This window comes from Mytilus edulis, chromosome 6, assembly GCF_963676685.1.
Source record: "Mytilus edulis chromosome 6, xbMytEdul2.2, whole genome shotgun sequence".
NCBI lineage: Eukaryota > Metazoa > Mollusca > Bivalvia > Mytilida > Mytilidae > Mytilus > Mytilus edulis.
The window spans coordinates 54,075,099-54,092,568 of record NC_092349.1 but is presented as its reverse complement, the minus strand read 5'-3'; the positions used below and the strand labels follow the sequence as shown (position 1 = coordinate 54,092,568).

Genomic DNA, 17,470 nt, shown 5'->3' with positions numbered 1-17,470 from the left:
GAAAATGAAGTCAAGGACAACACCACAGCTGGATAACTATCACTATGACGAGCTTTCTGCAACAAACGTCGCAGGCTCAACAAAAATTGTTACTTGGACAGAGAGTTGTCTCATGAGCACTAATACCACATCTTCTAATATCTATATAACTTAAACAATAACATAATGCTTTTTATTCATGTGACTATGAAGAGTTGTTGAGGTGCTGTCTCAATTACCTTATTGTACCTCTCCTTGATGCTTTCAGATATTGTATTGATTGCAAATTGGTGCTAGACATGTTATTTCTCTTAAGGTCATTGAGATGACAATGTTTATGGTGGTAAACGTTAAATTTCTAATTTCTAAATTCTAAATTCAAAATAAAATAATATCAGATAGAACCCAAATTGTGCAATGACCACAGAATGTGATATAAACAGACACAAGGATTGATTCCTATATTTAACATATATTATCAATGTTTATAGAAAAATAAAGTATATATAAAAATATTTATTATTAAATTACAACATTGTACAAGTAATTTCTTATGCCATGTACGCATTATGGAACCTCACAACATTCTGTCTGCAAACAGGACATTTCATTGGTTGAGGTAATGTTTGAACACAGTCAATACAAACACATATATGTCCACAATTTAACAAAATTACTTCCCTTGGGTTTGATAGACAAATAACACACTCCTGAGAGTCTGAATTATTGGATGATTGACGATTATTTGCTGCAGCTCTTGCAGCCATTCGTGCATTCTCTGCCTCCTGGGCCATTCTTTCTATTCGTTTTGTGTACCACTTTTTTATAATATATGTGGCCAGGCCAACACCTATAACACAGGTAATACCAAGAAAAATTTTAATTATGTTTGATTGTGAAGAGAAATGTTTAACGACTTCTTCTTTGGTTTGTGTTGTCAGTATGAATCGGGACCCATTCTTTGGGGGTGACATGTATATTGCATTATTTTCCAGCTTTAACCGTCCAATGCCCAGCAATGGAGTACCTAAAAACAACATTTTTTCATATTCATGTATCCCTGTAATGACTTGACCAAATATTCTGTCCATTCCACGCTGAATAAGTCCAGATTGGTCTGACGTATACCTGTCATAGATGACAGTGAGGTCATCTAATAGAAAATCTGCACTTTTTGCTTCTTCGATATGAACTCTGGCATCTTTTGAACCATTTTTTTTAATTTTGTGCAAATAAAATGGCAATGCATCAACATGATGAATAACATTTTGGACGTCTGACCTGTAATAAAAACAGAACAATTAAAATAACATGCTGCAATATTTGAACCATCATACATAAAATACATGGGTATAATTGACATGCATCCATTCACAAAGATTTCTACAGTGTACTCAACAAAATAGGTATTATGAAAGACCTATGCAATTTGATTGATGGATTGATTGTTATTGTTAATCGCCACTCCTTGCACTCTTGTTATTTCATGACATTCAGTTTTTATTGGTGGAGGAAGTCAGTGTCCTTAAAGAAAATCTTCGGAAGAATACTGGCAAAGTTCTAGTAAATTAAGATAGGAGTAGAAACACACATGCGAGTTGAAGAGGATGGTAAAGGGTTATTTTCTTGCAACGTGATCGACGATTTTTATTTCAAGTTTAACATGTTCATGATGTTTTTACATTTTCATTTGTTGTTCACTTGTGCAAGACAGGTGCCTCGTTCAACGTATTCTGCTTATTTAATTTTACAGGGATCGTCAAGAAAAAAAACTATTGAATTTTGTTTTGTGATAAGGCGGAAAGGCCTATGATGCTGTTCCTTTATTTGCATTTTTAAAGTTCAGAAGATTGTTAAATTTATACTTTTTTAAAAGCCATAAAACATCTATATCATAAATGTTTTTACTAAATAGGGAATAATATGTAAAACAGAGAGTTTATATATACAAGAGGACAGCTACTCAGTCGCAAAAGATTCACATCAAAGTCTTTATTTTTCTGCAACTGTCATGACAGAAATTATTTAACGTTTAACATGAAATGATGTCTTATTTCAAGACTTTTCCGTACAAGCACCCACCTTTACCACCCTCGTTGAAGCTTAAAACAACCTCAATGTTGAAAGACTTGTTATAACTGTAGATGAACAACTTTCTCACTGCCATAGTCCCAAAACGACAAATGTAAAACAATTCAAACAAGAAATCTACCAGCCTAATGAATGTACAAAATAATGAACGAAAAAAATAAGTAATTCAGCAACAAATGACAACAAATTTTCTTCTTTTCTCTAATCCCCCCAACAAATCTAAGATCTAGTTTTCGGTACATAATAGTTATTTCAACTAACAGCCTTCCTCCCATAAAAGGCTAATAATTTGATATAAATTTTAATTTTTTAGTAAGCACTATTTGTTTTTTATAAAATGTTTATGGGATTTCCTGCAACCAAGGAAATTTTATCAATTTCAGTAGTTTTCTCACTTATTTCAATTGCGAGGGCTGTAAAGCCAGTCAAGGTTATTAAAAATTCTACCATCATCATTATTTAACATGTTTGTAGATGAATTAGGTATTAAGTAATACATGAAGAAATGTCACTATACCACAATTGATATATGACAAACTTAGATGACGGATATCTTATAAAATCTGAAAGAAATTATAATCTGATCTGTAGTTCTTTATATAGGTCTTAAATTCAAGGTACTAAACAAATGGTTGTTTAATCAATGCTAATAAAGCCCTTATTCTTTTTTGAATTGACAATCTTACCATTCGCCATTGCTTCTCTTTGATTTGTGTTCAATCAATGCAATGTCTCTAATGACACCCCCTCTAAAAATGCTGAAGTGACTCGACATACTGTAAGGGCTAGCTGTTATACCTTCTATGCATCCATAAGGAATTGTTTGATCTGGTAATTGTCTTAGTTTCCATATCAAATTTCTGTCTAAGTCATACCGTTCCGCTTTCTTCATGAAATAAAACAACCATAAGATTATTACAATACAATTTTTACAGCTAATTTCATAAAATATGACATTCAATAAGAAATGATTCATGAAATATGTGGCATGGCCAAAAAATTTGAATTTAGTTTCAAATTAGAAGTTATCAAGAATACTGGATATTATCCATATAATTGTACTCAAAACATATACTAGTAATGTAGAAGTTAGTGCAAAGTTCTAACAATATTAATCAGCATTTTTCAGATCTATTTATGTCTTTGATCTTAACAAGCATTCTAGTCCCGTACTGGTGAAAAATTCATTCTGTAACAAAATGCTGACTCGATCTATAAGTATAACTTGTCCTTGGACCATAACTCTACACAAAATCATCAGACCAGACAAAATTCAAACATGGTCTGTAACTTGTCATGATAAAACTGTATACTAATTACCAAATCAATATCTTCAAGTATGATGGGAAAAAAAGTGAAAAGAACTGATTATGTGAGTGAATCACTAATTCCAAGGACTATAACTCTGCACAATATTTATTTATCATTATACTGGACCAAAATTGAACTTCACCTGTAACTTGTCATGATAAAACTGTGTATCCATTATCAAATCGATATCTTCAAGCATGATAAAGATGTACATGGAAAACTGATTATTTCAGTGAATTGTCTTTGTACAGGGACCATAACTCTGCACAACATTGTCAGACCATAACAGAATTTGAATATTATCCGTACATGTAGCTTGTTTTGATAAAATAATACACCAAATATCAAATCAATATCTTTTAAATAAAGCACAAAGAAAAACCAGATGCTCCGCAGAGCGCATATTTATACGACCGCATTGTTCGAACCCTGAACAGTTGGGGCAAGTATGGACACAACATTCAAGCTTGATACAGCTCTGAATTTGGATTGTATTTAAATAGTTGACACAACATAGGTTTCTGATAGAGAATGAATGTGGTCTAAGAACTTAAATTTAAAAACTTAAAAATATTAAATTGGACATTTGCCTATTATGGTCCAATATCCAAAATCTAAATACATGGTTAGATTCAGCATATCAAAGAACCCCAATAAAAGTACGGCGGCTTTGTGAAAAATTGTGCACATCCTGCTACAAGCATAAAATTTGGCATAGACCTTCCTCAACTTTTTCTTTTTTATTTCAGATAGGGAGGCATTTGAAAAAAAAGTCTCACTTCCGGTAAAATCCAAAATGGCGGACAACATACTTAAATTAGCCCAATATAAAAGGCTAGTATGTGAAAAAGTGTTAATATGAGGCAGGAATTACCTGTGAATGGGGACGATTTCTATGATTTTTTTTAAATCAACAATGTTAAAAAGAGAAACGGAAATACCGTAACGTTTCCGATTTTGGTTCTGTTGTTAGGGATTTTAGTTGTGACGTTATTTAAGTTATGACGTCATATTCAATGTAAACAAAGAAACGCTGTCATCAGGTAACGTTTTTTTAATAACAAACATTTTTTTTTAAATGAATTAGTATTAGTTCCCTTCTTAGACTGATAAATATACATTTTATTCAAAGTCTCATGTAAACAAGACCGGAAACGGAAGTAGAATTCTGCGCCGATCCGGAAATTCAAAAACGCGACAAAAAAAAAATTGAACGATGTCTTCAAAAACCCTACTTCCGGTAAAATCCAACATGGTGGACATTGTACTAAAATAAGCTTATTTTAAGGGAGGGTAATTGAAATGTGTTTTCAAGTATTGCTACTATCATTATACCGTGCAGGAACCTTTCTTTGGTGCTTCTCATGGATACAATGTATAGTACAAGACATATGTCTTTAAAACCCTTACTTACGGTGATATCCAATAAGGCGGACATAGAAATATTGATGATTTTTCATTTTAATATTCATTTTTTTTTTAATGATTTTTTTAAGCTGGTCATTCAACTTTTGGCTTTAAGTCATCCTCAAAACCACTAATTCTATTCAGCTTTATATTTTTAAATACAAAGTTAACACTTCCGGTAAAAAAAACCCAATATGGCGTTACTTACAAAGATGAGTCCTCAATTCATATCTTCGATGTAGAGTTTTGGATAGATTGATCAAACCAAAATAAAATCACTAAAGTTCTTAAACATCTTTAGAATGACTTATTTATGGCCGCCAATACATGTTTATTCACAATCGAAGACCTTATTTTCAAAATTTACAAAGATCGTGGTATTGTTTCTTACATCTATAATGATCAACGATGGAATATGGAGTCATAGTGTAGGACCCCTACACGGTAACAAACATAAATAAGCTAGAAAGGATACAACGTCAAGCGGCAAGATTTATCACCATAGATTACAAGTCAAGAGACGACGGGTGTGTCTTCAATATGATTGCCCAACTGGAACTACAAGACCTCCAGACAATTGCAAGACGAACAAGCTAGAAGTTGATATTTATGTACAAAGTGATTTGGGGCCTGATTCCTGCTATTGAACCAGACGAATTTCTTAAAAAAGAACGTCCTCAGAGAAACATAACTGCCAAGAAGTTCGAAGACTACCACGCAACAAATATTGTGGGAAAGCAAGTAAAGAAACACTCTAAGTGTTTTGACATTCCACTAAGCAAAACATCACAATACTAGAACTCATTCTTTGTAAAGACGGTGATCGCGTCGAATCAGCTAGACGACACTGTAGTGCGTACATCAAGCATAGGGAGCGTCAAATATGCTCTTACGCCTCGTCAATAAATCGGCGGCGCTCGATATATTTAAGCCAGAATTGGTATCGACAACGTATTCATACAGATAAAGATACAGAGGATGTCACGGTCGTAGTCAATGAAGAAAATCGGGTCTCGATTGCACTGCTTTTTTTGCATGTGGTGGTGACTGTGAATGAACATGAATTTTTAGCCAAATAGTAATAATTTGAAAAATGTATAAGTATTATTTTATTTTGTTTGAACCAATCTATCTCAAACTCTAAATCAAAGATATGGATTGAGGACTCATTTTTTTTTTAATTTACACCAAATTGGTTTTTTTCTCCGGAAGTGTGATTTAGAAATTTACCACAGAATAAAATTAGTGGTTTTGAGGATAACTGGAAGCCAATAGTTTAATGACAAGCAAAAAAAAACAAAAAAAAACAAACATTTTCTTTACATTTTGAAAAAAGTTGAATATTAAAATAGAAAATTGATATTTCTATGTCCGCCATTTGGATATTACCGGAAGTAAAGTTTTTCAAGAGATATTTCTTATACATTGTATGCATGAGAAGCAAAAAAAAAAGGTTCCTGGACAATGTATTGATAGTAGCAATACATTAAAACACATTTCAGTTACCCTCCCTAAAAATAAGCTTATTCTAGTACTTTATCCGCCATGTTGGATTTTACCGGAATTAGGATTTATGAAGACATCTTATCTATATAATCATGATCATATACCCAAAAGTAGTATATAACAAAGATCGGTACCAAATATTATGTTAGTAGCATGATAGTAACACCTTTTCACATACTAGCCTTCAATATAGGGCTGATATAAGTATGATGTCCGCCATTTTGGATTTTACCGGAAGTAAGACATTTTCTTCAAATGCCTCCCTATCTGAAATAAAAGAGAAATAGTTGAGGAAGGTCTTTGCCAAATTTCATGCAGGATGTGCACAATTCGTCTGAAATATGCTTGTAGCCGCCGGACTATTTTTCAATTTTTGATGAAATTCAATTTTGGACCCTTTAGACTCAATGTGGACCAATTTAATAACCAGGTCCAAATAGAAAAAATCTAAATACATGGTTAGATTCAGCACATATCAAAGAACCCTAATATTCAATTTTTGTTGAAATCAAATAAATTTTAATATTGGACCCCAATTTGGACCAACTTGAAAACTGGCCCATTAAGCAAAAATCTCAATACATGTTTAGATTCAGCATATCAAAGAACCCCAAGAATTCAATTTTTGTTGAAATCATACGTGTTCTAAGTTTAATATTGGACCCTTTGGATCTTAATGTAGACCAACTTGAAAACGGGACCAAAAATTAAGAATCTACTTGCACAGTTAGATTCGGCAAATCAAAGAACCCCAATTATTCAATTTTTGATGAAATCAAACATTTGTCAAACAAAGTTTACTTTTTGAACCTTTGGCCCCTAATTCCTAAACTGTTGGGACCAAAACTCCCAAAATCAATCCCACACCTTCCTTTTATGGTCACAAACCTTGTGTATAAATGTCATAGATTTCTATTTACTTATACTAAAGTTATGGTGCGAAAATCAAGAACAATGCTTATTTGGGCCCCTTTTTGGCCCCCAATTCCTAACTGTTGGGACCAAAACTCCCCAAATCAATCCCAACCTTCCTTTTGTGTTCATAAACCTTGTGTTTAAATTTTATAGATTTCTATATACTTAAACTAAAGTTATAGTGCAAAAACCAATGTGTCTTCAGACGACGACAACGAGGACAACGACGACGCCAACGTCATACCAACATAAGACCGCAAAAATGTTTGCGGTCATATAAAAAGCTTGGAAAACATGATATATAAAATGTATATAAATATAGTTATCTGTTGTGTACAAGATGTAGGTTTTTTTAACAGGGTTTTTGTACAAATTATAAGTTTTTTGTCACATACCTTCTTGTACCAGGTGATACAGGTTTGTTTATCTTCTAAAATGTACTCGTTTAAAGTTTTAATTTCAAATTTATAAATTTCAACCTAACATTTAGTGCTATTCTATGTTCTTAAACTGGAAATGAGGATACCTGAATGGTTTAAATTTTATTTTTTTTATTTTTCTCCTTGTACAATGTTGTACCATATATTCATACCCATAAAAAGTCTGTTTATGTATATGAATAAAACACTGATAACTTTATACATACAAAACACCAATAACGTGTACCAAAAAAATCTGTACAAATTATAAACATGATAATTGCATTTAAAATTTATTCTGGAAATTTTATCATAATTGCATATTTTATAACCATGCGCATATAATATAAATCATCAAAAGAATAACATAAATAAAATTAACCTGTACTCATGGTACTCAGATTAGGTCATACATCTTCTTTTTTCTAGGTTTAATTTCATTAAACCTATAGTTTCATTAAACCTATGAAAACTAAATTTTGAATCTTAAAAATTATAATAAACATGTTATGTATGTTAAAGGCTTTAAATTCAGAGGTTGGCTAAGGTTAATTTTACTTTCACTATCATTTCAGTATGAGGTAACTAACCCCTCTTAGCAATGTGTGCATCAATTTTTTTAGATTTCAAAATTATTCCAGATTCAAATAATTACTTGTTTACAGGTCAACATCAGGAATAAACAGCATCAGGTGCTGCACATGATACACCGTAACATTTTTAAGAATAAAGTTCAATTACTTCTCAATGTCATATTAGAAATTTATGAAAATCAAAGGGGAGCTTATATCAATAGATATAAACAATTCACCAAAGTTTCATGAGATGGCTGAAAGCATTTTTAAGTTATTGTCAAAAACTGGAAAATCACCACTTTTATAATGATTAAAACCCCTATATATATATATATACATGATTTAACCCGAAATGTGAAGTCTGAAATTAATAAAATTTTGAAGTGAGCTTCATCAATAGACATAAACAATTCACCAAAGTTTCATGAGGACTGCTAAAAGCATTTTTGAGTTATTGTCCGAAAACTGGAAAATCCCACTTTTTTCATGAATAAAACCGTAACCATGGTTACTAATGGAATCTTAAAATCTAAAATTTATAAAAATCGAAAGGGAGCACATGTCAATCAGTCAGGGGTACTACATACATGTATACAAGTAATTCTTATTTACTTGAGGAAGTAAAAATAAATATACACATATAAGTTAATTCGTAGCTATAGGATACTTGTACAAGTGACTTTTATTTACTTGTATAGGTAAAAAAAAAATGGCTTAGTTATGTCCCTTAGACATTCAGATTGTTTTACTTGTATATATATTAAAGTAAAAAAGTGATCCTATCTTCTGTTCTTGAATTCTTAAGATTTCTTTGATCCAATAGAATTTTAAATTGTCTGCCCTTTGTAGATGTCTTTACTAATTAAATGAGAGTCATCATCTTCCTAGGTTTATATCTTTAATAATAAGGATGACTGATACCTGATATATATATATATATATATATATACAGTACATTAGTAAATGATTAGTTATCTCCTCCCCCAGGGACAAGTTTTTTTTGTATACGAAAAAAAAACTTAAACAAATAAAGTCAAGTCTATTAGAAAATATATTTTCAGGAATGTTCTGTTAAAGTCTTCCGGACGCGAACAAGATTAAACTGGAATCTTGGGCACTTGTGGCTGTGTTGTCTTGGGTGTAGTTGGAGAGCTTAAGATCACTTCTTGATGTTGAACTGCAAAAAAATTATAATAGCCTTTCAAGACGTCATAATTATTTGGACTACTAATACATTTTTAATTGATCATAATTAAGCTGTATAATTTCGAAATCCATTATAACTTTTTGTAAAATAACCTGAATTTCGTTTTCTGCTCTTTTACTCCTCTTGTAAAAGTAATACAAAATCAAGGCTACTCCAGCATCTACTATTAAACCAAAAACAAATCCTCTCAAAGAATCTGATATTCTCGCCCTGACGATCCTTGATCCCTTACAAAGTGAAAGTAAAAGTAGAAACCGGAACAAGCTAGGTTATCTGAACGCGTGGAAGATAGGTCCGCTGCTGTATGCCCTGAGGTAATCGGTGCATATGACACTTACATATGGACAGATTACGCATATATTGAATTTGGGTGCTTCTTTTAAAGTAACATAAGTAGAAAATGATAACATTTAATAGATAGGTTATTGAAAATCAGTCCATCTTGTCCGACTGCATGAGATGCAGTGGCGGATCCAGCCATTTTAAAAAGGGGGGGGGGGGTCCCAATCCAGGACAAAAGGAGGGGGTTCCAACTATATGTTCCCATTCAAATGCATTGATCTCCAAAAAAAGGGTTCCTATCCCCAGAACCCCTCTGGATCCGCCACTGAGCTGTTACAAAAAATACCGCTATAAATTGTCACGGCATTATTTGAATTTAAGTGTCCTGCATGCATATTGCACTGTAAGATTAACATTAACACTAAATGCAAAATTGTTAAATTATTTACCACTTTCGTTGGTTTTCCTTATCCTTGTTTGAAACGTATTTTATTGAAAGCTTCTTTGTGTACCATTCTTTGTTTTTTCGAAAGGGGTAGTAGTTATAGATATATACAATTAAAATAGAAGAACCTAGATAACGATATGTATGCGTTCAATAATGATACATATAAAAAAAGAAGATGAGGTATAATTGCCAATGAGACAACTATTCACAAGAGACCAAAATGACACAGAAATTAACAACTGTAGGTCACCTTACGGCCTTCAACAATGAGCAAAGTCCATACCGCATAGTCCGCTATAAAAGGCCCAGAAATAACAATGTAAAACAATCACGAGAAAACTAACGGCCTTATTTATATAAAACAAATGTAACAAAAACAAATATGTAGCACATAAACAAACGACAACCACTGAATTACAGGCTCCTGACTTGGGACAGACACATACGTTTTTTTTTCATAATAGTTGTACAAACAGTCGATATGTGAAAAGTATTCCATCAATTAAATCAAAGTATAAATAATCATATTTTTTTATGATTTAGGCAAAGCATATATTTATAGATCCGTATTTTACTCGCTTGGCTTTAAAATAGTTAATAACCATGTTTCTCATCTAATTTTGTATTCTATAAACTGCATCTATATATTTACACTACAAATCTACAACTCTCAGTCTATGGCTACACGTGCTGATCTTATCTATATTCATGCATAATATTTGTTATAATTTTTTGGATGACCAAGTTTATCCTTGTTTATAGAAAACAAAAGCAGATAAATGCTACAGAAAATAATTATACTCACTGAAATTAACTTATATCTTAATTATAAATATAGCACTTGATGGCATTGTATTAATTAAGAATTATCTAAATAAGAACTATATTTTCGTGCGAATTTAATCATTGACACATTACCACGATTACCTGATGGCACCGATTACCTCAGGGCATACAGCAGCGGACCTATCTTCCACCTGCTGGTATCTGAACCGGCAAACAAAGTGGAGGGAAGGTCTAAAACGCGGAAGTGGAAAACGCGGAAGTGAAAAATAGGTGTATTATAACTAAAATCTTGAACCGCTATAGCTAAATCGATAAATAAAACTGATTGTAAAAGCTATTATAATAGGCTATAAGATTAAATTAAAAACATATTTATGTAAATATGCTTTTTTACCGAAAAGTTGACCGGAAGTCTTTCTTAGTGTGACTCTGGCAACACATTTTTGAACATTAAAACTTAAATTCACGAAAAAGCATATAACCCGGTCAAAGTCTGAAATTGATTCTTGAAGACATTAAATGACAAATAATATGATATAAACAAAAAAATAAATATATAACTATAAAAGGGCAAAAAGTTGACCGGAAGTCATCCTTATACACGTTTTCCACTTCCGCGTTTTAGACCCTCCCCAAAGTGGAGTCCCCTGTGTCCGCGCGGCCAGTGATACCGCGCATTTAATAGGTGATTTCGTTATATCAACACAGTAACACAAATAAAATTGTTCTTGTTGTTGTTTTAGCATTCCGAAGGGATAAAAAGAATTAAATTGATAACATCCAGATTGAAATTATAACTGCAATCCCGTGATTAACAATATTTGGCCAATGTTCATTAAAAAAATACAGCATCAGATAAAATTTGTTTTAATAGATGGTAGCCCTATTTGATTTTCCTTACAAAAGTTTTTAAATAGTTCATCTTGGGTGTCCTTGTATTGTCTATGGAATGAAGCATTAAAATCGCCGGCGATAATAATTGAATGAGTTCTTTGATATTTCAGTAGTAATTCCTTTAAGATGTCCAAAGCTGCTCTATAAGCATCATGCCCTTTGTCGGTACCTCTTGAGGGGAGATATACATTTATAAGACATATTGGGTCTTTTGTGGTTGAAATTTCGATAGCCTGTGTATTCTGTTATCTCCATCAGGAAGTTGAGAAAACATAGTTGACATGGACTTTCTATACAAAATTGCAATACCTCTATCGCCTCTTGGTCTACTGATTGGAGATAAGGGTTCATTATCATCAATTTGTCTCGAGAAGGTTATGAAATCTGAATGATGTTGTTTCAAAATAATTTCTTTTTCATAATTAAAAAGCCAATGTTCTTGTATCAGTACAATATCATGTTTATCAAGAAGTTCATCAAAGTAATTTTGACGTAAATGTTTCTAAACCAATGGCAAGATACGATTTATTTTTCGATTATCTCTGATATATAGCCATTTGATATAGTAAAGTCCTAACAGGTTCGAATAAGATCTTCCCAGCATATTAGCTTACCTTACCGTTGAATCTTCTTCCGTCCTTCAGGACAACCTCCATAGGAGTAGTAATCAACCTCCACCATCAAGAATATATTAACAGTTGTAGGTACACAATATATACAGTTTTTTGTACACAGTGTTCCATTCACACGCGATTAGATGATTATCTTCTAGTCCAAATAGGTGTGTGAAATGAACTCCTTTTCACCGTAGTTTTAACAGACGGCGTTAATTGACTCCTCGTACAGTATAGTGTGGAGTGACCCACGCTTACTATGCTTTCATAATATTCGTTCATTTTCAGTTGTGATATAGCAGTGGTGGAACCCACGCTTACTACATATTATCATAAGTGTTGGATGGATTACATCACAGTTGTTATATTTTTAATTTAACTTTCTTTTTCTCTTTTTGTTGAATTGTCGTTCTAGCTCTGATCGAATGAAGGGCAAAACACAGTTTTCGAGATATAAGTTCACAGTTCTGCTCAACTTTCTTATTTAAAATGATATCTGCCTGATGTTGGTTAATTTTCGAGCAGTCCAAAATTAATTGTAATCTGGAGTCTGTCTTGATTTTGTAAAACGATATTGCTGTTTCCTTTATCAAGTCATCTAGTTGTTTAAAAAACGGGTGACGTATATTTTCCAGAATTTTACACTTAAGAAGCAGATGTTCTATATCTTCGTTGTCTTCATCACATAGCTTACACGTCGGCGATTCGTGCTTGGTAAAGCTTGCACGTTTAGCCTGTGTCATGTATGTACCAGTGACCATTTTAAGTTTTATTCCTATTGATAATGCCCCTTTTGATGGATTGTTGTCATTTTTCAGATCAATGATTGGATGGCAATTTCTCGGTAAAAATGCATCACAGTTAAGATGAGTCAGTGTGGAATAGAATGTACAATCATGAGTTATTCTTTGAATCCAGTATGAATCTATCTTTTTTTGTACTAATTTTTTCCTTTCATATTTACTTGGTGGATTATCCAAGAATTGAAAAATGTCACTAAATCCATATTTGTAGAGAAGTTTTTTGGTAATAACATACCAGCTGCTACTGCTGTCTAATTCGATATGTAGTTGTCTATATGCAAGTTGTTTCTCCACAGATTTGTCATCTTGTCTGCATATATTGTTGAACAGGGTTAGACATTTTGTGTCAATTGATGCTTCAATTGGAAGTTCGCCCGATATGATATAAATAGCTGGATCTGGGGTGTTTCGAGGAAGTGATAGAACTTTTTTCAGTAGTGATTTTTGGAACTTCTCTAATTTAGTCATGTTTGATGGACCTGGTTGTAATATTTCTAAACCATAAGTGAGAACTGGTTGAATGTATGTTTTGTAGATAGATATTGATGTTACTGGGTCCAGCCCATTGGTTCCGTGAAAACCGGCTGAAAGCAGGCTATATGCAGTGCGACGTGCTTTTGTTGTGGTTTGTTCAACATGAAGTGTTTCCGATTTCATTCTTGATGTTGATCGAATTATACCTAAATGTGATGAACTAGTAACATTTGGCATTTCTTGATTGTTCAAGTTAAAAACACAATTATGATGGGTAGCTTTTCTAGTTTTGTTATCCACCTCTATGATTACACTTTTTTGTGGTTGTAACGTGTAAGGCAGCAACCATTTGATTTTCTGGGTGTGTGTGTGGGGGGGGGGGGGGGGGGGGCTATGGTTTTTTTTTTCTGGACAAATTTTTTTTTTCGCCTGCTGCGAAAAACAATCTATTTTTTTCGCGACAATTCGAAAACAATTTTTTTCTTTCAATTTTAGCATTACATATAGTGGCAGCTGAGGGTGAAACAAACAACTTTTTTTTCTCAGAATCAAAAACTGGAAACAAACTTTTCCAAAAAAAACATAGCCCCCCCCCCCCCCCCCGAAAATCAAATGGTTGCTGCCTAACTGACTGTATTGTAGAGCATGGTTGACTAAAATTTGTAAATCATAAGGGTTGTCGCTCAAAACTGTGATATCATCTGCACACGCTACAGCATTAATGTTGATGTGACCAATCTTACATCCCTGATTTGATATGTTTCATATAGAGATAGTAAGTCTTCAATATATAATTTATATAAGTCAGCACTCAATAGTCCCCCTTGTTTGACTCCTTTGTGTACTTTAAATTCTTTTGACAGCTGGTTTTTCCATTTGATGTTACAACTGGTGTTCAGGTGGAGATCATCAATTAGAGACCAGGTTGTTGGGTCAATATCAAATAGAAATAGTTTTCTCATCAACATATTTATAATGACAACATCAAATGCTGATTTGGCATCAAGTAAAGCTATGTAGAATGGACTGTTTTTTCACTATATTGCCTGTACACTTCCTCAAATATAACCGCTGCATTTAAAGGCGATGTATTCGGGGTGAATCCTCTTTGTAATGGTGATTGGTTCTTCAGCAAAACTGGTCTAAAATTAATTCTTGCAATATATTCCAAAATTTTACATAGTATAGGTAGTACTACAATTCCTCTGTAGTTTTTAGATTCATTTTTGTTTCCTTTATTCTTGAATATCGGAGAAAGTAGTCCTAATTTGATAATTTCAGGTATTAATTTGTTATTGAGTATGATATTGACTAAAGTTAGCAGATAATCAGTGAATTCATCTCCTGCATCTCCTGCATATAATATATGTTCAATTGATAAACCAAAAATATCTTCAGATTTTCCAGTGTTAATTGCTTTAATGGCTTCCAAGAGTTCTGTTCTGGATACAGTTCTAGGCGGTACTTGATCGCATATAGTTTTTATTGCTTTATAGCATTTATTGCATTGGTCCCCCCCTCCCCTTACTTATATTCCCCTGGTATCACTGCCTGTATTGAAGAAGAAAATTATACCATAGGGCCTAAATTAAAATGTTGTTTGTTTGCCCTTTTCCGACCCTATGTTTTGAAACAGGGTAGGTAGGTAGGGTCTCTAGGGTATCAGGTCCGTTCGCGCCCAATACACTTTCGCACCCTACACGTTCGCACCTCGCACATTCGCACCCAAGGTCCGCTCGCACTCTACACGTTCGCGCCCAATTTTAATTCAAATTCCAGTTGAATGATTGGAAAATCATGATTGTTGTTTTAAATTGCTTTGGTGTAAATACTGAATATATTTAGCTTGGTATGAGTAAAACATTGAAGATTTAAAATATTTTATTTTTCTTTCCCAAAAAATAACTGAGCTCGGTACATTTTTTGTCATGGGTAGGCAGGTAGGTATAATATTTTATTTTATAGATACATAATCTGCATGACGTCATTTTTGTCTGTATTGCTTTAGCTACCATTTGATTTTTATGGGGGGGTGGGGGGGGGGGGGGTTGGGGGGGGGGGGGGGGGCTAGGATGAAAAATTTTGTCCTGCATTTTTTTTTAGTTGTAATCTCTGTCCTGCCTTTTTATTTTTCACTCTATTCGGTCCTGCCTTTTTTTTTTATTAGTTTATCCTGACTTTTTTTACCTGAATTGTCATCCTGCCTTTTTTTTTTTTGCAAAGTGTCTCATCCTGCCTTTTTTTTACTCAAAACTCCTGTCCTGCCAATTTTTTTCAAATTTCATCCTAGCCCCCCATAAAAATCAAATGGTAGCTCCCTTAATATTCCATTGATACAATATTTAATTTTTCGAGCAAGGACACTTCAAAGATAATTGTCAGTACATTTATGTGTAACGTGAAGAAAATTCTGTTTCAAGTTTATATATTTTGTTGTCGCTTACCTCGACCTAAAGGTTTTCTGTTAGAGATAACTTTGTCCTGGTAAAATATGTCCAGGCAGACATACATTACTAGTAGAAACAGTCCCTAGCGTGTTTAAATGTTCTTGTATGCCTGGGTTTCCAATAAAAATGATACAAGACTTGAAACAAAATTGTCACGTATTTTTTATCGCATTTATAAATGATTTGTATGGAAAAACTTGGTGATTTTACTGCCAAATATTCTCCACTTTACAGACCTTTGGTTCATGTCAGACATAAATAATATACATGTATCAATGCTTGTTGAAGGCATCGTTAACATAATCATCCTGATCCACCGATCACCAGAGGCCATTCCTACATAGGATACAACGTCCGTTTACAAAATACTTTGCACACACGTTGATAATTTTGTATTGGACGAACTTTTTTGCATGAACCAGCGGTTCATGCTTATATATTGGCGAGTTTTGGATGTGTCTATGGGCCACTCGATATCTCTCGGCCGGAAGTCAGAATAAAATTCTCGGAACGTCTCGAGAAAGTTTTCGGTCATCTATACAGGTCTTCACAGGTTGTTATCTACGTCTTTGATATGGTCCCTTGATGGCCCTTGACGACGCAATTATATTTGTTTTAAAACGACCACTGTACACTGTGTGTATCTGGGTCAATTATAACGTAGTATTGTCTGTTGTCTCGATAACATGTAAACAAATTATGTTTGAAGATTTAACCACGGGATACTGTGTATTTCATCATAGACTTACGGGATAGAACATTCTATTTAAAATGTTAATTTTAGATCGGAAAACAGAAAGATAATATTCTTATCAAAAGAATTTAATTCAATCGGAATCAAAGAAATATATAAAAAATATATAATACTTTATTTATGTTTCTGAAGAAACTAACAATGATTGAAATCAGAATATTTTCAGAGTTTCAATTAAGAAATAAGTATTTTATATGACAAGATACTCTGCTTTGGTATTTTTAAATATTCATTTGTAAAGCAAACATAAAAATTAAATCCAAATAAATTCTTGCATCCTACAAAAAATGTTTATACACAATAATCATTATATTTCTACGTTAATTATTTCATACCATTTTAGTATTTAGCCGGGTTTTATGAGTAATTATTATTTATTTTTTTGTATTATAATATATCCATAAAACGGAAAGTAAAATAAATTTATTAAATATTTAAATTTTAAACGGTCGTGAACAAAAATACTTGGTGTGTTTTCAATTCATAAAGCATGATTTTAAATCCTTGCAGCAACAACCACAAAAATAATTTACAATAATCACAATAAAATTTAATTAC

The 17,470-nt window shown here is 32.9% G+C and overlaps 1 protein-coding gene across 1 annotated transcript; it reads right to left on the bottom strand.

Moving 5' to 3' along the window:
- Nucleotides 1-482: 482 nt before the first annotated feature.
- On the bottom strand, nucleotides 483-9,640 carry LOC139526128 (mitochondrial ubiquitin ligase activator of NFKB 1-like). The gene is made up of 3 exons (XM_071321269.1): nucleotides 9,503-9,640; nucleotides 2,757-2,956; nucleotides 483-1,260 (listed from the first exon to the last, which is right to left on the bottom strand). The coding sequence occupies exons 2-3, from the start codon at nucleotides 2,843-2,845 to the stop codon at nucleotides 531-533; spliced, it is 819 nt and encodes a 272-aa protein (XP_071177370.1). The 5' UTR covers nucleotides 2,846-2,956; nucleotides 9,503-9,640; the 3' UTR covers nucleotides 483-530.
- Between the last annotated feature and the right edge of the window lie 7,830 nt (nucleotides 9,641-17,470).

Coding starts and splice junctions, on each gene's coding strand:
- LOC139526128 (XM_071321269.1), bottom strand. CDS start 2,845: ATGTCGAGTCACTTCAGCATTTTTAGAGGGGGTGTCATTAGAGACATT. Junction 1,261..2,756: donor AAGAGAAGCAATGGCGAATG/GTAAGATTGTCA, acceptor TTTTTATTACAG/GTCAGACGTCCAAAATGTTA.